The sequence below is a fragment of the Jaculus jaculus genome, chromosome X (assembly GCF_020740685.1).
Source record: "Jaculus jaculus isolate mJacJac1 chromosome X, mJacJac1.mat.Y.cur, whole genome shotgun sequence".
Lineage (NCBI taxonomy): Eukaryota > Metazoa > Chordata > Mammalia > Rodentia > Dipodidae > Jaculus > Jaculus jaculus.
In genome coordinates this window covers 54390701-54414891 of record NC_059125.1, presented here as the reverse complement: position 1 = coordinate 54414891, position 24191 = coordinate 54390701, and the positions used below count along the sequence as shown (strand labels likewise).

Here is a 24191-nt window from a genome sequence, read left to right as displayed (position 1 = left end):
ACATAGGCGTGCCAGGCCTCTTGCCACTGCAAACAAACTTCAAACACATGCACCATTTTATGCATCTAGCTTTAGGTGGGTACTAGTGAATTGAACCCCAGGCTGTCAAGCTTTGCAAGCAAGCACCTTTAACCATTCACATATCTCCCCAGCCCGAAAAACTGATATATTTGACTAAATAACAATTAAACTGTTATATCACAAATATTACAAGTAACATGAAAAACATGTATGACATATAAAAATGATACAGTTTTAGGAATAGTATATGTATTCCTTGAGGACACGTTGATAAAGTTTGTATAAAATGGAAGACTTTATCCTACATCCATTGATAGGAACCTACGCTAATTGTGAATACTGCCTCAATAAACATGGGTGTGCAGGTATCTCTGTAATAAGTTGACTTTTAGCCAGACTTACCAAAGCAAGTGTTGCATATTTTCTCACAACTGTGGAATTTGGGGTTGGGGGAAGATAGGAAAATAAAAGGGGGCTATTAGGGATGTGGAAAGGGGTAGAAATATGAAAGGGTAATGTGGGAGAGAGTATTATCAGAGTACATACATTACGTACACATATGAAAATGTCATAATGAAATCCATTACTTTGAATTAATATATACATAAAAATGAAAGATTTTTTTGTAACATTTCAGTTAGTCAAAACTTCATTAAATAACTTAAAAAAACAGTGTAATGTAGACACTAGGTTGTTTCTTGTAGCATTGTTTGTAATATTGAGAAAAAAAAAGGAAACAGCCATACAGCCGGATGGACTAAATAAATTATGGGACATCTATAAGGAAAAATACAGGTTTTTTTTTAATGAAAAATGTGCACCAAAGGAAAGATGTTCAACTATGTACCTGAAAAATATAGGTCACAGAACATTAGGTGTAGTATAGCATGTGTACGGAGAAAGTCCTAACAATTAGACTATGAATAGAAAAAATCTGGAGCAACGTGTATCAAATGTTAATACTGATTCTTTCTGGGGAATGACATAGAGGTAGCTTTTCATTGTCAGTTCTTTATTTTTGCATTTTTACGATTTTCACAAGGACAACACATTGCATTTGAAATAAAAAAAATAAAGATATAAAATAAATTCGGTGAATGAATCGTTTTCAGGGGGTGGTTTGGGCTGGAAGGGCTTCAGACTGATCCTGCTACAGTGGCATAAACATGGGCTTTGGCGTCAGGCAGCAGCGAGCTGGGGCCCCATTGCCCCACCCCTGAGGAAGGCGGGGGTGGGGGTGGCAGGGGGCTGCGGAAAGGGGCTGGGCTGGGCTGTCTGCAGCTCTAGTCTGGAAGGCTGAGACTTCGAGAGCGACTGACACAAGCACACGCATCTCGGACTCACTGGAGGACAAGGTGAGAGGCATTGAGATGGGGGCTTCCTGGCGGTCAGACTGTGGTTCCGACCCCCTCGAGCCCAGTCAGGCAGGTGGGCAATTCTTATTGCAGCCCTGCAGCTGGAGCAGAGGTGACGCCGAATGGGGTGTATGCAATGATGTCGACCGAGAAAGTAGTATGCTGTATATGGACAGAGTAGCAAAGTCTAGCGGAGGTGGAGGAGAGGAAAACAGGGGGAACCGCGGTTGTTCCGTGGGGGACAGTGACTATGGGGGTGGGTTATCGAGGGAGAGTGGAGATCCAGAGAAGAGCATGGGGTGCAGTGAAGGGCTAAGTAGCGCTGGGGGGACAGTGTGACTAGGTAATACAGAGGAGGATGTAAGGAAAGGGAAGAGGGGATCCTGTAGTGTAAATAGGAAATGCGATGGGAAATAGGGAGTCGGGAGCCAGGCAGAAGGAATGGGAGTGGGGGATAAGGAATGAGGAGTAGGAGGGGGGAGGTGCAAACAGGCTGGATGGAGGCCCCCTAGGGAGGCGGAAAGGGGCGGGACCACTTCCGGCCTTGAGTGGGGAAGGCAGTCTCTTGAGTTTTGGAGGGGCTTGGAGAGAGTGAACGCACTCGGGAATTGTAGGAGGACGAGGTGAGCAGCGGGCCTCTGCTCTGGAAGAGAGCCCGTTAGGGGTCGGCCCCACCCTCCGGGATCTGGAGCAAACGTGCCATAAGGATTGGATCATGCCGCTGGGGAGGGAGGGGACAGGACCCCGTTTGGCTGGGCCCTAGACGGAATCATTGAGGAGGGGGTGTTATAGGGAAGGGGTCAGACCAAAATGGGTTTTACCTTTAGGAGGGGGGCGTGTTAGGAAAAAGGGCGGGTCTTGAAGACGCTGTGGAAATGGTAGGGTGGGTGTGAGCAGGGGAGGGGCCGAGACCATCCATCGCTGCGACAATTCCGAAGGGAGAATTGTTGGGGAGGGGGCGGGGCCGGGCGGCAATGCGGACCTGGAGAGGGGCGTGTGTTGGGGCAGGGTGCTGGACGGAAACCGTGACTATTGCGCATGCGCATTATGTATAGCTAGAAAGGGGTGTGTTGAGAAGGGCTAGCACCAAGACGGGGCCAGCTGCGGAATGCGCATGTGCACGGTGGACATCAAAGTAAGGGCTTGTATTGGGAAAGCGGGCGGGGCTGAAAAGGCACTGCAGCAGGCGCGCATGCGCACTACAGACCTGCGGCGGCGATGGGGGGGCGCACTGGGAAAAGGGGCGGGGTCCTCAGAGCTGCCGCGCTGGCACATCTTCCTGGAGGAGAGGGTGCGGTGCGGCTGCAGAGAATTGAGACCCAGGCACGGGATTTCTGTATCTGAGAACCGACTCCTTGGGATTAGAGGAGGGGGTTGGGATTGAGGCCCTAGAGAAGGTGAGGATCAGCCTCTAGACAAAACAAGGGAGAGGGCGTTCAGTGGACTGTCCACTTCACCCAGGCCTCTTCAGGCTCAGCTTTGCCAGGCGAACTTGAGACATGTCTGACCCAAGCGAGAGTGGTGCAGGTCCAACTCACCTAAAGGTAAGATCTCTTTAATGCCCTCTCTTCTGCTGCTTTGCCTTGCCAGCCCTGGTGGCACCAAATCCTTGACGTTTCCCATCCCTGCCTTTTTCTGCCCACTTCCTTGCTTGGGTGCACCCTCATCCCCAGTGGAAGGAAGCAGGGTAGTAGGGAGAGAGGGTGGGTGGGCCCTTGTACTGCCACCAGTTCTTAAAGGAATGGGAGACCTTGTAGGTAATCAGAGCACAGGTAGGAGTCGTTACAGTTCAGAGAAGTGTGGCCTTTAAATTTAATGCTATTTGCCTAATTTAGGATGGAGAGCAGGTCAGTGAAGTGCCCCTGCTTCCCCTTGCAGGCTAAAGCTTCAGAAAAGGGCGGCAGCTTGATGAAGCAGACCCTGTTGAAAGCGAGCCAGGACAAGGAGGGCTCAGAGGCACCAAAGGCCACAAAGGCACCAGAGGTCTCAGAGGCTGCAAAGAGCTCAAAAGCCTCAGGAGTCTCAAAAGCCACTGAGGTCTCAAAGGCCCCAGAGGCTCCTGAGGCAGCGACCACCAAGGCATCATCTGCCACACAGAAGACTAAAACCCAGATCCCAGCAGCTGAAAGCAAGAGTGCAGCAGCTGACACCAAGGAGCAGAAGGCTGACCTGCAGGCAGTGAAAGTGCCTGCCACCCAGACCAAAAAGGTCAGTTGTATGGCTGATCCAAAGGTCAGTACAAAGGCCCTGGATACTGAGGCTTCTGCCTCTCAGGCCTGGGCAGATGATGAACCTGAGTCTAAGGGTGCAGCTGTCCAGGTTCAGGAGAATCAAGATACTCGGCCCAAGGACAAGGTCAAGAAAGCCCGAAAGGTAAGACCTCTGTAATCACAATCCTTGTGTCTCCACACCTATCTTCTCACTTAGTTTATTTGTTCTGCAAACATTTAGGAAGATCCCCCTGTGGTCAAGGCTATAGAGGGCACTGAGAGGACTGTGACATAATTCCTGTGTCCACAGAACTCACAGGCTAGTAGAGAGATGGGATGGGAATATGCATAGCTGTAACCTCAATGTATGCAGGTTGTATTTACACAGTGGCTACATGTGTTTTAGGCCTTGAGATAGACATATTCACATGGGTTATTTCATTAAATCTTGGAAGTAATTCCGTTTTAAAAAATAACTTTCTTTCTTGGTCTGGAGGGATAGCTTAGCAGTTAAGGCATTTGCCTGCAAAACCAAAGGACCCAGGTTCGATTCTCCAGGATCCATGTTAGCCAGACGTACAAGTGGGCACACGCATCTGGAGTTTATCTGCAGTGGCTGGAGGCCCTGGCGTGCCCATTTTTTCTCTCTCTCTCTCTGTCCCTCCCTCCCTCTTTCTCTGTCAAATAAATAAAAATAAAATATTAAAAAAATATCTTTATTTAAGAGTGGGGAAAGAAAGACAAAGAGGCAGACACAGTGAGTGATTATGGGTGTGCCAAGGCCTCCTGCCAGCACAGACAAAATCCAGATGCCTGCACCACTTTGTGCATCTGACTTTATGTGGGTACTGGGGCATCAAACCTGGGCCAGCAGGCTTTGCAAGCAAGCACTTTTAACTACTGAGCTGTCTCTTCAGCCCATTGAAAGTCATTCTGTGGTCTCAGTTTTATAGAGAAGGAAACTGACTCCCAGAGAAAGTATTTTCCCAGGGTGGTACAAACATAGGCAAGAGTGGACAAACAAAAATGAAAAACCTCAGGCCCTACTTTTAAGTTGCTCCTGATCTGTTCAGGGGGTGTAACTGCCAACTGGAAGTCAGTGAGAAATTCAACCTTGTTCGTGTCTAGTGAGTTGGGCTATTATTGAAGGGGCAGGATTAGAGGTTCTTCCTAGAAAAGATAGGTTTAGGAGGAAGGACCACCCTTGTCACTTCGTGATGTTGAGCTGCTTTTCTGTTGATACAGGTGAAGCACTTGGAAGGGGAAGAAGATGCCAACAGTGATCAGAGTCAGGCTTCTGGATCCCCAAGTGGTAGAAGGGTCTCAAAAGCCCTAATGGCCTCCATGGCCCGTAGGGCTTCGAGGGGACCCATAGCCTTTTGGGCCCGTAGGGCTTCAAGGACTCGGTTGGCTGCTTGGGCTCGGAGAGCTCTGCTCTCACTGAGGTCACCCAAAACTCGGAGGGGCAAGGCCCGCTGTAAATCTGGCAAGCTTCAGTCACCCCAAGATCCTGAAGCACCCCCACCTCGAGATGTGGCCCTTTTACAAGGGAGGGTAAGAATTCCATCAGTTCCATCCTGCCTTTCCCAGTGTCTTGCCTGCCATCTCCGCTGTCAGGCTTCAGAGTGTGCTGCAAGCTTATTGGCGTCTTTGCACCTTTTCTTTCTCTCCTAGGCTAATGACTTGGTAAAGTACCTGTTGGCTAAAGACCAGACAAAGATTCCCATTAAGCGTGAAGGTAAAATTCTTACTGAAGCCTTTTCCTTGTCCCAAGCACTACCCTTTCATGTCCTTTTCCCCATGTGCTGGGTACATCCTTCAGTCTCCTGCTCTTGTACCCTCCCCCCCCCCCGACTTTGGTCATGGATGACACAGAGTTTATAGCTTGTGCATGGGGGCCATCTTGCATCTCTTCAGCCCAGGTGCTGATAACACTGTCCCCTTGCAGACATGCTGAAAGACATCATCAAAGAATACACTGATGTGTACCCTGAAATCATTGAACGAGCAGGCTACTCCCTGGAGAAGGTGAAGGGGCAGCCCTGTGTGGGGATGGGTACACTGGAATGTATTGAACAAGGGTGTATGATGGACTGCTTGGGGAAGAAGCCCAAAGACCTTCTAGTGCAGCCCCAACAGTGTGCATAGGGGTACAAACTGGCTGGGGTGGGGGAACATAGAGGAGCCACTGGTCACACAGCAAGTCAGCGGTGAAAAAGCGATTGGGACCCGAGCCATTCAACTTAGTCCTGGCTACTGTCTGCAGCTCAATACATTGTCTCATGTATTCCAGATGCTTCCCTCTCTACCTCCATAGATCCCCACTAATCACAGAAGTGATGTGGATGACAGTTGCATGTTTGTTACCAGTTTACTGTGTACTCAGCTGTGTGCTCTACACGCATTATTTTATCAGCCTCACACACAAAACCATTAGGTATATAAGGAGCTACAGGAAGCCTGCAAAGGTGAAGCTTATGATCTCACCAGCTATTCTCCCCATCTACAGGTATTTGGAATTCAATTGAAAGAAATTGATAAGAGTGACCACTTGTATATTCTTCTCAGCACCTTAGAGCCCACTGATGCAGGCATACTGGGAACGTAAGTGGGCAAGTACTGAGGTGGGAAGGGGCTTCTGTTTTCGCCCACAATACTGTCATTTCCCTGCCCTCTCCCCCCACATTCTTCTTAGAAGCTAGGACAAGGCGGCCGAGAAGCCCCAGCCCCGGCTCCCACACATGCTTGCAGCCCTGCATGCAGCAGTGCTGTCTGCTTGTGACTGACTTAAGAGTTTCAGAGCCTGCAGTGGGGCGTTCTTGTTTTCCGGTTTGCTTTCTCTCCACAAGCTTCCAAAAAAGCAGCGTGTTGTTACTTGTCTCTTCAATGAGTGCCTGGACTGGCATTTGGTGGAAGCTCTTAAGGACGGGAGGGCCTCCTGATGTGGGTAGGCCATGATGTTTGAAGGGCAGGACTGTCACTAGGGTTCTGACTAGAATCCTGATATGGGAGAGAAATAAAAGACTCCTATTGACTGTGATGCCCAAAAGTTGACACGTGTCTTTCCATTGCCTCGTCAACCCAGGTTAGGGGTAGGATGTGGTTTCCCATTTTACCTTGGCTTTAAAGTGCAAATGTCATGCCTTGGGTCACATGGAGCACATGAACCAGCCGAATTCTCCCATATCTGGGAAGTCTGGGGAGCCTAGCCTGGTGAGGTCATTACTGTGTCTTGTAAACAGCTCCTGGGCATAAATTGTGTCCTGTACTATTCCCTTAGGACCAAGGACTCACCTAAACTGGGCCTCCTCATGGTGCTTCTTAGCATCATCTTCATGAATGGAAATCGGTCCAATGAGGGTGAGTGGCTGGGGATGCAGCTGGATGGGTAGCTGCTGTCCAGATTCCATGTGCTTATTTTCCGTCCCTGTCTCCTTCTTGCCTCCCCTTGCAGCTGTCATCTGGGAGGTGCTGCGCAAGTTGGGGCTGCGCCCTGGGTATGATTGGGCTCTCTCAGCGCTTGCTGTCCGTGTTGTCCTTTGGCAAGAGAGGACGGTCCCAGTATTGCATCAACCTGGTGGTCTGGTGGAGCAGGCGGGGGAGGGGGCTACTGGGCTGGGTACTGGGACAAAATTTCTGACCTGGATGGATGGGGAAATGGCTGTTGTCTCTGTTCACACTCTCACCATCTCTTGAGTTCCTACAAAGCTTTCCCTGTGCTGGAAATTACTTTTCTATCTTGGAAGTATCTCGGCCCGCATTTGGGAAGTGCAACAGCCCTGATTTGTATATATTTATTTTGCTTTCTTTTTCATGTTCTCAGGATACATCACTCGCTCTTTGGAGATGTGAAGAAGCTCATTACCGATGAGTTTGTGAAGCAGAAGTAAGTGCTTGTGTCAGTGTGGGTGTGGTCCATACATTTTCCCTGTCTCAGAACTGAATGATAAAACTGTGGTAGATGCAAATCCGTATGCACATGTGCCCACATGTGTGGTCTCAATATGTGCATGTGTGCTAGCAGTAGATTTTCTCTGCAGTTATCACAGACATTTACTACATAGACTCGTGTGTCCTCAGAACAACTGCAAGGGAGGGATTAGCAGCAACATTTTTACATATGTGGGAACAAAGGCTTAGGAGAGGTAAAATCATTTGCTCAGGGTTTTATGCATGTAGGACATTGATAGTTTTGTTTAGAACACAGCATCCAATGCCTTTGACCTTTTTACTATGCTAACCAGAGCTTCATAAAAAATGAATCCCCATATAAGATACCCTAGAGCTGTAGTCTCATATAGCCAAGTACTATGCTGGGGGTCTGACATGTCTATAGGATTTCATTTTCACAATTACTTGTCTTTTAGAGTTGAGGGACATGGGTTTCTGAGAGGGGATATTGGATCATAGCCCCAGGGAGTAAAAGGCTCATTTGGGCTGGGAGTCCAACCTTCTTAACTTTGCAACTAGGGTTTACCTCGTGCCATTGTCCCTCGGAGAAAAACAAGCAAGCGCTCACCTGCATAGTCATAAGCATGTCCATGCACACATACACAGGGCCAGAAATATCCATGATATACATGGAGCATGTTCTTCTTGGTTGACTGTTTCTTTCTTAAAGTCTTTTAAATTTTTGAAAAAGTGTTATTTGCATGCACACGCACATGGGTTTGTGCGTGTGCACATGTGTGGAGGTCAGAGTGGTCTGTGCTTACCCGTCTTTGATACAGGGTTTCTTGCAAGTCTGGCCTGTGAGCTTTGGATTCTCCTGGCTCCACCTCCCATTGTTGTAGGTGTGCCAGGATATCAGAGGCATGCATCACTTTGTGTCTGGCTTCCCATGGTTGCTAGGGAATCGATCTTGGGCAGACAGGTTTTGCAAACAAGTATCTTTAACCACTGAACCATCTCCCCAGCCTTAGTCTTTTTTTTTTTTTAAGGATTTCATGTAACCTAGGCTAGCCTCAAACTCTTTATGTAGTTGAGAAGAACTTTGAACTTCTGATCCGTGTGCCTCAGCCTCATGAGATTACATGCAAGCCACCACACATGGCTTTTTAGTCTTTTCAATTTTTTTTTGAGGTAGGGTCTCACTCTAGCCCAGGCTGACCTGGAATTCACTATGGAGTCTCAGGGTGGCCTCAAACTCACAGTGATCCTCCTATCTCTGCCTCCTGAGTCCACGCCCAGCCCTTTGCCATCAGTTTTATAATATATTTCCAGGGCTTGACCAGGCCTCTTTCCAGACCCTTGCAGTAGGGTATGCTCAGGGCAGGGGACCTGAACAATAGCTCCTCTGTTTCTTACACACACAACAGGATTATGGGACCATTGTAACAAGGTGCATAACACCTGTGGCCTCCCTATGAGTAAATGGCCTACATGTGAGCCCCCTTTTCCTCCGCATGGATCCCTGGTAGGACCAAGAGGACAGGATTTAGAAATGGTCTAAAAGTTGTAGTATTTAGTTAGGTGGTCTTTCCCGTGGATGAATGGTCCATGAATTGTTCAAGAAATAAAGATTTTGAACCTCTCTTTTTCAAGGTACTTGGATTATGCCAGAGTCCCCAATAGCAATCCTCCTGAATATGAGTTCTTCTGGGGCCTGCGCTCCTACTATGAGACTAGCAAGATGAAAGTCCTCAAGTTTGCTTGTAAGGTAATTGTAGAGCTGCTTGAACTTGGCATATGAAGAACATGGGGTGCCCCTTGACCAGAGCCTTCTGTGTAACAGAACATCTTGAAGTTCATGTCTGAACATTCTCAAGCCTTTTAGTTGACAGCTGAGACATCACCCTATCACATATGAAGAAACAGGCTCAGAGAGCTTGATAGATAATGTGTCCAAATCACAAAGCTAGTGAATGCGTCAGTTCAAGGATGAGATGGCAGGTGCCAAATTATCGAAGTATTAACTGTGTTATTACTAGTACATCTGGCATATACTATGGTGCCTTGCAGTATAGATGCCTACTCCTCTGATTGTGATCCTTCTGATGGGTATTTTTTTTTTTCCATTTCAGGTGCAAAAGAAGGATCCCAAAGAATGGGCAGCTCAGTACCGAGAGGCAATGGAAGCAGATTTGAAGGCTGCAGCTGAGGCTGCTGCTGAAGCCAAGGCGAGGGCCGAGATTAGAGCTCAAATGGGTATTGGGCTGGGCTCTGAGAATGCTGCTGGACCCTGCAACTGGGATGAAGCTGATATCGGACCATGGGCTAAAGCCCGGATCCAAGCGGGAGCTGAAACTAAAGCCCAAGCCCAGGAGAATGGCAGTGCCAGTGCTGGTGCCAGTACCAGTGCTGGTGCCAGTACCAGTGCCAGTGCAGGTGCCAGCGCCAGTGGCGGCTTCAGTAGCAGCGCCAGCCTGACTGCCACTCTCACGTTCGGGCTCTTTGCTGGCCTTGGTGGAGCTGGTGCCAGTACCAGTGGAAGCTCTGGTGCCTGTGGTTTCTCCTACAAGTAAGATTCAGGTATCTGTCAAGGTGGCAGTAGAGGTAACTGGGACCCGTGGGGATGGCATGAGTTGCTGAGGCGTGGGGTGGAGCATGTACAAAGATACTGCTTTTGATTTTTCTTCCTTCCTGTTTGGTGGATGTGAACTGACTGATTGTCTGTTACTTGTGTTTGCAGATATTGCTAACCCCACCAGTCTTTCTCCTCAAGCCAGGGTGCACCCTCAGCAACCTACGCGACACAGCACTCTAGGCAGCCACTATCAATTCATTGAAGTTGACACTCTGCATTAAACCTATTTGCCATTTCTGAGTTTATTGCTTTTTTTTTTTTTTAAAAAAAAATAGATTGTCACATTTTGGTTTCACATTTTAAGAAGAATCGGGGATGTTAGATTAGCACATCTCTCTGGGGTAGGCTGGACACTGCTTTCCTCGAGGGTAAGGTCATAGGAATTGTAGTTGCAGAGAGTACGTTTTCAAGAAGACACTTGAGGTGTATAAGCCCAAAGTAGAAAGCAGAGGTAGAGGAATGCTGCAAATCATGGGTAGACTCTTTTGGAGAAATTTGGGTGGAGAGAGAAGTGGATCGGTAAACACAAAGATCCAAACGAGGGAAATTTTCTTGGGGAAGTTTAGTGTGGTATATCAGGGCAGGGACCAGTGGAGAGGAAGAAGTTGAACACTGACATAAGTCGCCCCAGTCCCTGAGGAGCTGCGAGGGGTGGGTTGTTGGAAAGCCTACGTGAAGGTGCTATCTTGATAGGAGTTAGAGAGGGGATATCAAGTAGTGGGGATGCTCTAGTAGAAGATGGAGTTCATGATTAGTGGAGGACATGACTAGAAGTTAAGCATTCTGGTTGTAGCAACCAAGAAGATGGGTATCGCCTTATTCCAAAGTTTGGGTTCTGTCATTTGATTTGTAATAAGACAGTGGACCAAAGGCACTGAATGTGAGTCTAAACCTTACCCGTTGTGGCTCTGGTGACTGACATTCTGTAGGTACGCAGAGTGGCAGAGGAGATGGGCCATGGGACCTAGGAAGACTTGGGAAAGAATAAGTAGCCTATAAGTTAGATTGAGTAGCAGTATTGGAGGGGTCTGTGGCTAGAAGATCATAAGTCCATGAGTGGGGGCTCTATGTTTAGTATCATCACTGTCTGCTGTATGTGTGAAAGTGTTCCAAGTATCTGGGAGGGGATGTGAAGAGAACTGGAAGGTTGAACTGGAGGATTAGTCATAGTGGGATGGTTACATGCAAGGAGACAAAAGTAGAGAGTAGGATTATGATGAAGTCTACGGTGTGATGGTTGAAGGGGGCCATAAGATGATACTTGAAATGATACTGCATTGTGAGGCCAGGATATTGGTTGGATTAGTACTATGGACAGCCAAATTACCTGGATGGGGGCAAGACTTGGAATAGACGGCACCACTACGAGCACAGAACCAAAGTCTGCTCTTGGGGTTGAGGGTGGTATGATCCAGGCTACATTGCTGACTAATGGATAATACTCAGGCTATCAGAGATCCACTTGTTTGCAGGGGGGCACTTAACTCCTGCTCTCTTCTCTCCAAGAAGCTTTGACCATTCTCATCCTGCATGCTACCAGGCTCCTAACCACTGGGCCAGGGTGGACAATGAGTCCCTAAATGTTTGTTATTTAGGAAACAGAATTTTTTAAAAAAGCCCAAAGGGATGGGGGACAAAGCCTTGACTGTGATCATCAATTGAGACTTACTTTTACTGCTAATGCAGTTTTTATTGAAAACAGAGATTCTTCCATTGGGGAAGAGGCCATTGTCTCTTCAGGAGGTTGAGTGGTATCCAGGAAAGATAAATATGGCCAGGGGTAGCTTTGATATCCTCAGAAGGGCTCAGTCAGTACTGTGTGCAAGGGTACTTCAGATTCCTAGGTGATGTCTATCTGAAAATGCAGGGAATGGGGTAATGGAGGCTGGTGAAGAACTCAGGGATGGTGATTCTAATAGAAATTGAGTTCCATGTGTTTGACAAAACTCTGCCCTTCCCACTTAAGTTATTATCACTGGACTTGTGGGGCTGCTTTGTGCTTTCCAGGAAACTTAAATTTTGATTAGACAAAGAGCTGGCTCTTCTCACTTCCCAAATGTCAAGCCTTGAGAGCAGGAGGGACAGAGAGAAAAGAACAAGTAATTCCTGGCAAGTGGGGGAGTGTTGGAGCCAGGAAGAGAGAGAGATAGGGGGAAATGGGTGAAGACCTTGTTTTGCCACCATTATCAGGCTGCATGCCATTACTTATGAATGGATCCACACAATTTCCAGTCAGATCTTTGGTATATTAAGTAGGCAGAGCCGCTTAAACAGTTACTTTGCCCACTTATCTAAGAAACAAGCCTTTGGGCATTTTTGTTTTTTTGCCAATTGTCCTCCTGTCATTGAAATTTGATTTCCACAAATATACTGTAAGAACTGTGCATACTTCTGTTTTATACATAAAAAGTGCAAGCATAGCCAAGCCCGGTGGCCCAGTCTACTCGCAGCTACTCAGGAGGCTGGAGCACGAGGATCGCAAGTTCAAGACCTGCCTGGACTACAGAGAAAATTTACAGCAAGCTTAGGCAACTTGGTGAGACCGTGTCTCAAATACAAAGTAAAAAATAGGTCTGGGAACATAACCTGGGGGACAGGGCTTTCCTGGCATGTGCTAGGACCTCAGCTCAATCCCCAGCCCAACACGGAAAAGAGCATAAATACCACTCTATCCAACACATTTAAAAAATGACCAAGTAAACTGTTTTAAGTTAAAAGTTCAATGTGGAGGTCAATCCATATTCAGCCCCTGCATAAAAACCATTCTTCTGCTATGGCAGTTTTATTTATTGGTTCATTGAAGAAGCACAGGTTTTTGAAGAAAGCTTACCAAGGCCCAGTATTTATCTTGATTAGACGGCTATGAGGTACCAGGAGATTTTTCTCAAAAAAAAAAAAAAATAAATAACAGTTATAAGATGAAGGGAGCATGGACCAGCAAAGCAGAGGATCTGCCCTGCTCCTGTGTATAGTTGTGCAATTCATCCAAGATGACACACGCTGGAACTTCTGCACAAATGCATGCAGGTGCACATTTATACGACAGATATTAGTCAGCCCTCAGTGTGCGTGGACTTCCACCCTAACCTAGGAGGATAGGAGACATAGGCTAATGCCTCTACATCCCTTACATGGCCCCTAAGTGCACTCAGACACATCACTGCCCATCTAGCTCTGGTCTCAAAGCCTCCCTGTAAGATGTGAGCAGCATTCTTTGAGTGGTGTGTGTGGTGCACCCAACTGTCTCGTCTCCGGTCATCATTTTGAATGGTGGATGGGGGTCACCCAACCTGCTCCCTGGAATACAGTAGGTGCTGCATGAAGGAGAACTACAGTGATGGGGTGGCAGACCTTTGAAACCAGGCTGGATGAACTGGCATTGAGTGTGAAGGTTGGAGCCTGGTGTGTACACATATGCACATGGACGTATGTGTAAGAGGCACGTGTGGACGTGACCATGTGTTCAATTGGGCTCAGAGCTGTGTGAATGGGGGAGGGGCCAGCTCCACCTGACTGACCCTTGAGGGGAAGGTGGTACCCCGGGACTGGCGGTTGTCTCAGTGGCCTCTGCCTCTGCTCTGGGAGCAGGAGAGATGAGAGTCAGGTCAGAGGCTACCTTCGGAGGAGACTGCCAGTCAGGAGGAACAGAAGGGTGCCCTGACAAGGCTACCGGGCGGTACCAAGCCTGGGAAACCTCCCACTTCTCCAGTTTTTCAGCCCTGGCTCTGTTGTCGTACACTGCTCATGCGACCTGGGACTGCTCTCTGCTCCTCCCTCGCTTCCTCACTCAGTAATGGCCAGTTCATAGCACTGCTGGTTTTACCACACGTGTGGAAGGGGATGGTAGTGTGACTTGCACACTTCATTCCCTATGGTGGCACCGCCCCCCCTCATACTTGATAACAAGCTCAGGCATATGACCACAGGTGGGAAATGAATCTCTTTATGAGAGCAGCACCCAGAACGTGCAGGTCACCAGCCTGCTGGGGAGGGGAGAGAGACTAGCCAGTAAGAATGGGGACAGGTGTCCCCAAGGGCTAGTGACCTGCCTGGGAGAAGGAACAGACAGGGAAGACTTCCAGGAGGAGTAGATCTTGGGGCAGAATCTGGGCCTTGGAAGGGAGTGGGAAGCAGGAAGAAGTGGGGGAACAAGTGGTGACAATGTGATTCCTATGGTGGCGTGGGAGACAACTTCAGGGGTTCAGGCTGGGGTCCTTAGGGCAACTGTATATGCACATGACAGTGACCAGCTGAGAGGGACCAAGGACTGCAGCAATGTAGGCATGGGCCAAGGCAGAATCCTGAGGGGACCTGTCAGGTAGGGTAAGGATGGTCACTGTGACAAAGGTTGGCGTGGCAGCCAGATTTGGGCAGGCCTGGAGATCTGCAACTAAGCTACTAGAATTGCAAGCAGTTGGCATATAGGAGCCATTCAGTGGCTATGTCCGGACAGAGTGGCAGGAGGTGTGGAAGAGGAAGAGTGACCATAATCAGGTCCATTCTCATCATGAGGCACAATGAATGAAACACACACACACACACGCACATTTTAACCAGTCTCCAGTAAACTTCATATCCTGCCAAGCTGGAGAGCCACAGAGGCAGTGTATCCACAGATCATATCTGCGAGATGAGTGCACAGAGAGAGGGAAATCACACAGCCTATGTGGCCACCCACCTGCATTTCTTCAGCACATGGGGTCCTTGCTGGTAGGACCATATTGATGCAGAGAGGCAAAACTGTAATGGAGAGAAACATACAGGCTAGGATCTCAGTTGCATGTTCCCCCCAAGTGACACTAGTGTTGCCCACTCTGTAAAATGTGGGAATGAAATATATGGCCTGGGGCCAGAAAGAGAACATGTTGACACAGTGCTGAGATGGAACCCAGGGCATTGTTCATACCAGGAAATCACGCTGTCATGGAGCTACACCGTAACTTGCTCTATGAGAAATTAAGACCATTCCCCTCTCCAAATTATTTAAAGCACAATGATAAGTACTGCAGGGGGGCCTGAAGATATGGCTTGGCTGTTAAGAAGCCTAAGAACCAAGGTTTGAGTCCCCATTACTCACATAAGACATATACACAAGGTGGCCCGTGCATCTGGAGCTACTTTGCAGTGCCTGGAGGGCACGGTGTGCCAATTCTCGCTCTGTCTCTATAATCTATCATCTATCTACCTCTGCCTCTTATTCTCTCAAATAAATAAATGAAGGAATGAATGAATGAATAAATGAGTATGGCATGAACACTGAAATCATTTGCATGATTTGGTACTCATGAAGATCCAGGTGTGGTTGCACATGATTCACACCAGCTCGCATTTAACCCTACAGACAGAAGTGTGCGCACTAGGAGCCACCGTCACGCCCATGCTGCACATGAGGTGACTGAGGCTCAGAGAGAGGAAATAACTCTGCAGTCACACAGGGCAGCAGCAAGGACCTGGGCCCATAGGCCATCTGATTCTAGCAGCCTGCATGCTTAAGCCCCAAGCTATAAATGGCAGCTCCCTCCCCCTTCTCCTTAAAGGTTAAAACAGAGGGTAGAAGCAATCCTGTGGGGCTAAAAGAAAACAAAGCACTCTGGTAGGAAGGAAGCCCAGGGAATGTATGTGAGCAGGCGCCTCAGAGTATGGAGGCTGGCTTTGCCCCTAAGCTTCCTGACAGCTGGAGCAGGAAGGAGGGGGAGCAGAATTCCCAAGTCTCCATTTTCTGGGGAAAAAAAGGAGGCACAGAGACGTTTCTAAATGGACACTTGTCTTGGACCAAAATTCCAGAGGAGTTGATCTTGTGGCCAGCTCAGCAAACATCCGGGAGCAGAAAGTCATAGGAGATTTCATGAGACACTAAAAGGCTTTTTCACACATGTGATGCTGGGTGTGCAGGGCAGACAGAGGGGGAAGAAAACACATGCGATTCTGCTGTCCCAGAGAAGACGCCTGCTAGACTGCTATTTCCCACAGTAGGAAGGGGGCGGGGAGACCTAGGCCCTGTCTTGTGTCTGTCTCTGCTCCCCCACTCACCACACTCACTTTGTGCGGCCCCCCAGGCTCCTGGTGCACCTCAGAGCTCGAAGGGCCTCCAGGGATGGGCCTGAGGTTTGGTGGGCAGTGAGGCAGGGGGAGGCTGGGAGTGAAGGACAGACTTGTGAGGGAGAAATCAGAGCATGAGCTGGCTGCAGCTTTTACCTGGGCCATGGGCAAGTAGAAGGGCACTGTACGCAGGGGGAGCGGCCGGGTGGCAGGGCATTGGCATGTCACACTACCCATGCACTGCCCCTCTTGCTGTTCCTGCCCACGGCTTGTCTGTGTCTAAGCCCTCCCTACGACCTAGCCACAGCACTCCCCATCCACCAATACAGATGAAGCTGACAAGCCTCCTTCTCGAGGATTGAGAGAGGAGAAGCCTGGGTCTGCATCACCATCTCCTAAACACTGCAAGAGCAGTCTGCCTTCTGAGCTCAGGACATGAAGGAATCATTGCCCGTGTGTAGGGGCGCAGGTCTGGGGAAGAGAGAGTGTGGGCACCGAAACCAGATGGGCCAGGCCACGATCTGCGTTCTACTAGTTCACCATGTGAGCTAGTGATCATGGGAAGGAGGATGTGTGACGACATGAGGCTTCACGCGCTGCGGATAAAGGGTACACGCCATCAGCGGGAGATCTGGACTTGTAGGAGCTGACGCGAGGCCCACACGAAGCCAGCACCTAGGTGCTTCAGTCACAGGCTGCTCTGAAGCAGCGCATCCAAGCACAAAGCAGGGCATTGGTGACTGATGGGCCTCAGACGCTCTCTGCAGTCCTGGCACTCTTGTGTTGTTCTTGGCTTTCTTACTGCCTCTGGGTTTGTGAAAACTTGGTGGGCTCCAGGGGAGTCCCTTCTGCAGGAAAGCTGACCATTGCGAGCTCGCACACACCCAGACAATCCCTCCGTCAGAGCAGGCGGCCCTGATCCAAGACCCCTGGGCTTGCAGAGGAGGCTGGAGGCAGCCTCAGAAGTCAGCTTCCAGCCAGCATTCCCTGCCTCCTCTCTTCCTGCCCAGCACACAAACCCACCTCCTGCCATGGCCAACCCCACCCATGGGCCTCTCTTCGCTAGCACCTGGGCCCAACCCTCGGAGGCCATGAGCATTTGCTCAGGCTCCATGCTTCCCAGGAAGTGTCCACTCCCTTCCCCACTGGGCAGCATCCTCCTCTCCCTTAATCCCTGAGCAAACACCTCCTCTTCCACGACTATACCCCTCCTGCCATGCCTCTCTGGGCCATGGCCAGTACAGTGCTTTAGGCTGGCACATATCCACGCTGCAGCCAAAGCCTGAGCTCCTTGTCCCTGGAAGCACACAATGAACTGGACTCCTCTCCAATCTCCCTCTGCCGTCCTGGTTGTGGAGCAACCAGCTCTGCATTGTCATGACAGGCCTGACACATCCTAGGTGCTGTTTCTGGGGGCGTGAGGGGTACCATCAAAGGAGGCTTTCAGGACAGTCAGCTCTGGCCGCTAGGCAGTGTGGTGAGGGTGACTAGGATTGCCTTTGAGGCGGTGTGCAGGGTGTAGGGAGAGGAAGCAGCACACGCCTTGCTAGGGCAGGCCTCCCTGGCTGAGAACAGAAGGAGTTGAGCCTCTCAGAGGGGCAGGTAAGGGTGCCCTGCCAGCAGCCGGTGGCTGGGCCTGGACCTGGTGTTCTGCCATGAGGTTGCGCTCAGTTCGTGGAGGCCTGTCTACGGCTTCGCTCTTTCCTTTTTCCAACCTGCCTGGAGAAGAAAAGCAGCAAAAGACACGAGGTCCTGCCTTCCAAAGTACTGGGTACAGCACATTCCCATTGCTGGTGAGTCCTGGCTCCTGGTGTCCTGCTCCAGCCTCCCTGCCGTGAGGCGGCACTTCCTGTCTGAGTGCCCTTGCCCGCCTTTCAGTTCCAGGACCTTCGGCTGCTCCTTCGCATTCAGGACTCGCAGGTCCCCTGGGCTGTGCCAAGCTCAGGTGTGCTGCCCTTGGGACTGCACGCTATCACACAGGACCTCGCTTTTAAAGGCACGTGGGCAGAGTGGGGGTGCATAATAAGAAGAGCTAGAGGTGGCTTGCAGACCCTGGAGCATAGATTTCAGAAGACACACGTAAGACTTGAGGCAGAAGGCTGGAGAGACGTGCAGAGCTGGCGTTGGTCCTGGGGGTGATTAAGCGGCCAGGGGCGCTGATGGCTCTGTAAGTGTTGGGAGCATGGAGGGCAAGGAGCTGAGGCCAACAGCAGGGGCAGAAAGCCTGATTCAGACAAGGAAGCTGAGGAAAATCGGGCCTAGGTGTCCGTTGGGCTCCTCTAAGTTGAAGATGCTGAGTAGAGCTAAGAAGAACGCAGCAGGTATCCGAGCGGGAACGGCGACTGCCCGCACGGGCACGGCAGCCACGAGGGGCACTCAGAGGCGGTGAGCACTGGGCCTGGCGATGGTGATGCTTCTGGAGGAAGGCACACTAGAGCGACATGGGGGGACAGTGACAGTGTCCGTGGGCAGGAGGCTCCGCAGCCACCTCAGCCTTCCCGCTGAGCAGGTGCTCAGTGAGTGGGAACACAGCTGAGGAAGGGAAGAGGAGGAGTGTGGCCTGGGGAAAGCGGTGGGAGGTCCCTGTGGTCACTCCGTGTTGGGGTGGAGGGACTGAGTGAAGTCACACGGGAAAGTGTGAGTGGCCAGAAGGGAAGGGCCCTGAGGTCGCCAGCTCCGCACAGCACCCTGATGAGGCAGGTCTGACCTCAGGCCTCCGCGGGCCTTCCTGCGCAGCGCCCTGCATCCCCACTGGCCCAGTCCACCGAACGAGACACCCATCAACGCTGTTTCTCTGCTCGCATTGACCTGGCAAGTATTGAGACAGTGTCTTGCCCTACGTGGACAAAGAGGGCCCAGAGTAAGAGACGGAATGAGATGACGTGAGGGTGGCAGTGGACCAAGGACAGCTGAGGGTCACTGGATCCCAGAGGTTAGAGCTGGGAAGTACCTCAGGTGGCTTGCATGTGCTCAGAGCGCAAACGCATCCACCGCGTTTGGAAATACGCTAGTCGTGGTTGCTTTTCGGGATACCAGTGACAGTCCAGCTTGTACTGTGGGATGAGCAGGAGGTGACCAGAGACAAGGGACCAGTGTAAGTGCCCAAGACCTTAGCTCTGCTGCTGCTGGGAAAGCATCTGGTTAGAAGTGTGCGGGTGCAGGCGGTAGCGAGCAGTGGTGTTGGTGATCAGGGAGTTGAGGCGCAGCAAATGCTGAGTTCTGGGGGCCTGCGAGGCCTCGTTGTGCTGTGAGGGCTTCGGCAGATGTGAACCCCTCCCTCGGTGGAGGTGATGGGCAAGTGTGCATGACCTGGTGTCCTTCACACTCTTCCTGGGCTGAGGGGCCTGGGCGAGGGGCCCAAACAGAGTCCTGTCCTTAAGGAGCTTATGGTTCCACCCAGGAGCGCATACCTCTCCCTGTGCTTTTACCCACCCAGGTATGCTTTGCACACAGGAAGGCCCCGGGCGCTCTGACCATGGCTTGACAGTGACAGTGTGGGTAAATGACAGAGGAGGACCTGGGGAGACTGTGACCGAGGCTCAGGTTCCTGTGGAGACAGAGGCCTCACAGAGCCATGTGAATGAATTCACAGGCAAGGCTGAGGGGTGAGGCAGCAGTGTCCAGCCTGGGGATCACAGGGTGCTTGGAGGCAGAGAGGAGGCAGCCCTGCTTTCCCTGTGTAGGGCCTCAGGCTGCAGTCAAGCCTAGACCCTCAGCCAGCCTAGGCCTCCCTGGGCTGAGCAGACACTGGTCCTGAGGGGCCTGCCAGCCCCCTCCCTCTGCTTGTGCTGACCCAGCCCTCGGGCTCTGCAGAGGGCCAGATGGAGTGGGGGCAGGGGCCCTACAGCCAATCACATCAGGACAGCCCAAGGCATCTGTACCTGGCGCGACCAATCTCTTCGGAACACACAGCTCCATTGGCCTCTGCTGCCTCCTCCCCTCCCTCCTCTGCCCAGCAACAGCAGAATGGAGGTCTGAGGAGGAGAGGGAGGCCCTGCAAGCTCCCAGCTCTTGGCAGGAATGACATGGGCCCCAGGCTCACTCTACTGAGGGAGGTTAAAACAATGCTTTCGTTTCCTGGAGCCCAGGCACATGTCCCTGGGGACCCTCAGGACTGTGCGAGTCCAGCTCTCTGGCAGACAGGAACTCACATATTACAGAGATGCTGACCTTTGCAGGCCTGGGCCCCAAGCTTTTCTTCTTCGCTGCTCTGCTCTGAGCAAGGCCCCACATGGAGGTCTGAACCGCGCAGCCCCAGTTGGGCCTTGTGGACGGAGACACTGAGCAGACTGCCACAGGCAGACCCGCTACAGACAGAGTGCGCTGAGCGCCTGGGAAGGGAAGGGCAGGAGAGTGAGAGGGGCCAGCTTCAGATGGGCTCTGCTGGTTCTTCTCTGCTTCCCTGACTTTGCTGCATTCCCCGTGGCTATTGTATTCATTGCTTTGCCCCTGAGGTCTCAGGAATGTGGTTTTTGCTATTGACAGGAGAGGCTCCATGTTTGGAACCAGGTTGCAGCATTAGAAGCCAAAAGGCAGAGAGGGCTGGATCGATGGGATGCAGGGGCCAGGAAGCCTACCCCTTCTGAACTTCCTTGGCTTTTTCTGCATCCTGGATTCCTGTAGGGCCCTGATACCACACCTCTCAGGAGCCATATGTTCCTGGAGCCACAGAACCCTGGGAACATTGAAGTTCTGGGATACAAGCCTTGAAACCATTGATATCCTCAACCTTAAAATTCTAGGCTCAAGCCACATGTGGTGGCACATGCCATTAAACCCTAAATGCTGGAGGTAGAGGTAGGAGGATTGCTAGGAGTTTGAGGCCAGCCTGGGTTGCCATGTGAGTTCCAGGTCAGGCCATCTAGAGTGACACCCTACTTCAACAGACCCTAGAAAACAACAACAAAAGTGGAGGTTCACTATGTCCTCAGTTTTGGTGTGTTCTGTAACCGTAGAATTCTGCTGCAATGCTATCTTATTTAATGAAGACTGGTTCTTCCTGAGGGACATGGGCTTGGAGATTTTTAAATTAAAATATTTAGTATTCTTTTTGGGGGGTGTTGGATTTTGAAGTAGGGTCTCACTGTAGTCCAGGCTGACATAGATCTCACTCTGTAGTCTCAAATTGGCCCTGAACTCATGGCAGTCCTCCTACCTCTGCCTACCTTGTGTTGGGATTAAAGGTATGCATCACCATGCCTGACAAGATCTAATGGTCTGGAATGCTGGCATTATGATGTTAGAATCTATAGAGTTTCAGGGCCATAAGTCCTATTTTAGGTGTAATTCTATTTATTACCCTTGAATCAGTGCACCATACACCAATGAGAATTTGACCCTGTACCATCTTCCCCTAGAGTTCTGGAAGAAGTATTTCAATCCATTAATACATGGGCGCCTAGAATCATGAAGTTTTTCGGACAGTACAGCCTTTGATTTTTAAACTTTTGACCATGGGATCCTTGGGAGACAATGAAACCCGGGTTGTATTTTAGCATAGTCTCCCAACCTGTGGGGAAGGAAGGTTGCAAAACCAGCTCTGTAGTCTTCATTGTAAGGGAAAGGGACATATCCAACTCTAGCCCCTCCCAGTCTTCTCATCCTACCCAGAGCCTGGGTGGGGGATGGGGGATCTGAAGTACAAATGACGCGTCCATATTCCAGCTAGCTGATCACAGATTACCAACATGCCTCCTCTTATTCCAAGCATTGACACATCAACTGGATTCCTGCCTTGTATATTGAGTTTCCTGCTGAAAGAACTGCAATCCTTGGGCCTTATATTAAAAACCATGTGGAGGCTGGTCATTGTGGCACATATCTATAATTCCAGCCCTTGGGAGGCAGAGGTAGGAGGATTACCGTGAGTTCAAGGCATCCCTGAGACTACATAGTGAATTCCAGGTCAGCCTGAGCTAGAGTGAGACCTTATCTTGAAAAACAAAACAAAACAAAACAAAACGTTGGGGCTGGGGAGGTGGTTCAGTGTTTAAAGGCACTTGCTTGTAAAGCCTGCTGGTGTGGGTTCAATTTCCCAGTACACGCATAAAGGGGGAATGCCCAAAGTGATCCATGTGTTTGGAGTTCCTTTGCAGTGACAAGAGGTTCTAGCACACCCATTCATTCTTTCTTTCTCTTTCGGTCTCATGAAAAAGTATTCCTTTATTGTAGTACAAAAATACTCCTGGAGAATTATATACTCTGGATGTGTGCTGATCCTATTGCTGGCTTGCTACTCCAGGACTGCCTGTGGCTTGACAGGCCACCTGGTCCCCTGATGTATTTGTAGCAATGAGATATATGCAACTTCTTTTCCAGGGGCTGAAGTGCCCCAGCAGCTCCGGGTCCAGTGGAACATCCCAATCACCATTCATCCTGGCTTTGCCCCATAATGCCAACACTACTTGTGGGCAAAACAAGTTGTCACATACTTAGTGACTTACGAAGATAGATAGATAGAGCTATTAAAAAGGCTTCAGGAGGCTATTGACTGGAAAAGGCCACAGTCACTCCTCTGTTTTTTCTTCTTTATCTCAGTAGTGTTTACAGGAGTACAACATATATGGAATGTAAACAATAACTGCCCAAATTCAGTGTGCTGTTTGTGGTCGGCTATATATACATCACACCTCAATGAAGATGTTTTTTTTTTTTCTTCTGAACAATGAAAAAATGAAAATCAAAACAATAAAAAAGACATTATAATAAATTTTAGCCTCTGACCCCTACAACTACTGCCAATGACTATGTGCTTTATTCTAGCCTGGTAGATGTAGGACCTGACATGCAAAGTTCTATTTGCTCTAGTTCTTTTTATCTGATATATCATGTCTGTTTTAACACAAAATTGCAAGGCACACTAAAAGAAAATAAATGTATCAACATTCATCATCCTCAGTAATGTAAAAGACCTTGGAATTTTTGGAGCAATAATTCATATTTTCTTTTTTTAAATAGGTTTTTAAAATTATTTATTTATTTATTTATTTATTTATTTGAGAGCAACACACAGAGAGAGAAAGGGAGAGAGAGAGAGAGAGAATGGGCGTGCCAGGGCTTCCAGCCACTGCAAATGAACTCCAGATGCGTGCGCCCCCTTGTGCATCTGGCTAACGTGGGTTCTGGGAAATCAAGCCTCGAACTGGGGTCCTTAAGCTTCACAGGCAAGCACTTAACCAGTAAGCCATCTCTCCAGCCCTCATATTTTCTTTTTATTTTCATGTATTCCATCTGAATGAAAGCAACAGAAATGACATTTGTCCATAATGTTGTATATTCCTCCCCACAAAAGTACTATTATCAAGTAGTCACCTTTGTCTTTTGTGTCAGAGCAAGAAGCTAAAAGAGATATGATTTAAATGCCAAGGGTTCAAAAGAAGAGAGTAGATCATATGCAAGCATAGATGGGTAATGCAAGCAGAGATACAGGAACCCTATGAAAACTTAGAAAAATTAGTGTAAATGTAAGCTTTGTAACATTCTTTGTGTGTGGTATGTTATGCTCATAATCCTAAAACTTTGAAAGCCAACAAGTGAAGAACAGATCATCATCATCATCAGTATCATCATCTTGAAAACCAACCAAACTAAAAATACTGACAACACATAAGAATGCATTTTTTGGTGACCTTGATGTATTTCAATAGTGATACCATGTATGGCTGTTGGAGATTGTTTACTGGGCCATTTGAGTAATTAAGAGGCTGGAAAGTTTTTAAAAGAATGAAGTTGATTTCAAAGTAAGAGGTAATGAAAACAGAGACTCCTCATGGAGGAGGAATTCCAGAGTTGGAAAATCCAGTGGGAGCTGAACTTTCATCCAATGAGGAAAAGCCCACCTGCCCAGAGTCCATGATTGGTCAGCTTGAACAACGATGAAGGCTCTGGTTGGACCAGATGCAACCAGTACTGCAAAGGTCCCAGCAAGCCCTGGAAGAAGTAGGAAGTGGGTTTACTCTAGAATATAGTCATCTACCAAAGGCCCCCTTTCCCTATCTGTCTCCCTAGCCAAGGAAACAGTCCAGTTTGTGCGGTGTCTCA

At 49.4% G+C, this 24191-nt stretch overlaps 1 protein-coding gene and 1 non-coding gene across 6 annotated transcripts; both read left to right on the top strand.

Moving 5' to 3' along the window:
* The first annotated feature begins 1265 nt into the window (after positions 1 to 1265).
* Positions 1266 to 10352, top strand: Maged2 (MAGE family member D2). 5 transcript variants are annotated; one of them, XM_004670038.2, is made up of 13 exons: positions 1266 to 1376; positions 2848 to 2920; positions 3255 to 3749; positions 4832 to 5140; positions 5261 to 5324; positions 5535 to 5614; positions 6096 to 6190; positions 6867 to 6946; positions 7041 to 7083; positions 7410 to 7472; positions 9131 to 9245; positions 9610 to 10057; positions 10218 to 10352. In XM_004670038.2, exons 2-12 carry the CDS (start codon positions 2876 to 2878, stop codon positions 10048 to 10050), a joined length of 1830 nt encoding a protein of 609 aa, XP_004670095.2. In that variant the 5' UTR covers positions 1266 to 1376; positions 2848 to 2875; the 3' UTR covers positions 10051 to 10057; positions 10218 to 10352. The 5 variants fall into 5 exon arrangements, with proteins under 5 accessions (XP_004670095.2, XP_044996336.1, XP_044996339.1 ...); XM_045140401.1 differs by having other exon boundaries at positions 1306 to 1376; positions 2838 to 2920; XM_045140404.1 differs by lacking the exon at positions 1266 to 1376 and adding an exon at positions 1923 to 1999.
* LOC123456995 lies at positions 8844 to 8972 on the top strand. The gene has a single exon (XR_006634846.1). It is a non-coding gene; the product is annotated as a small nucleolar RNA SNORA11 (small nucleolar RNA).
* Positions 10353 to 24191: the final 13839 nt, after the last annotated feature.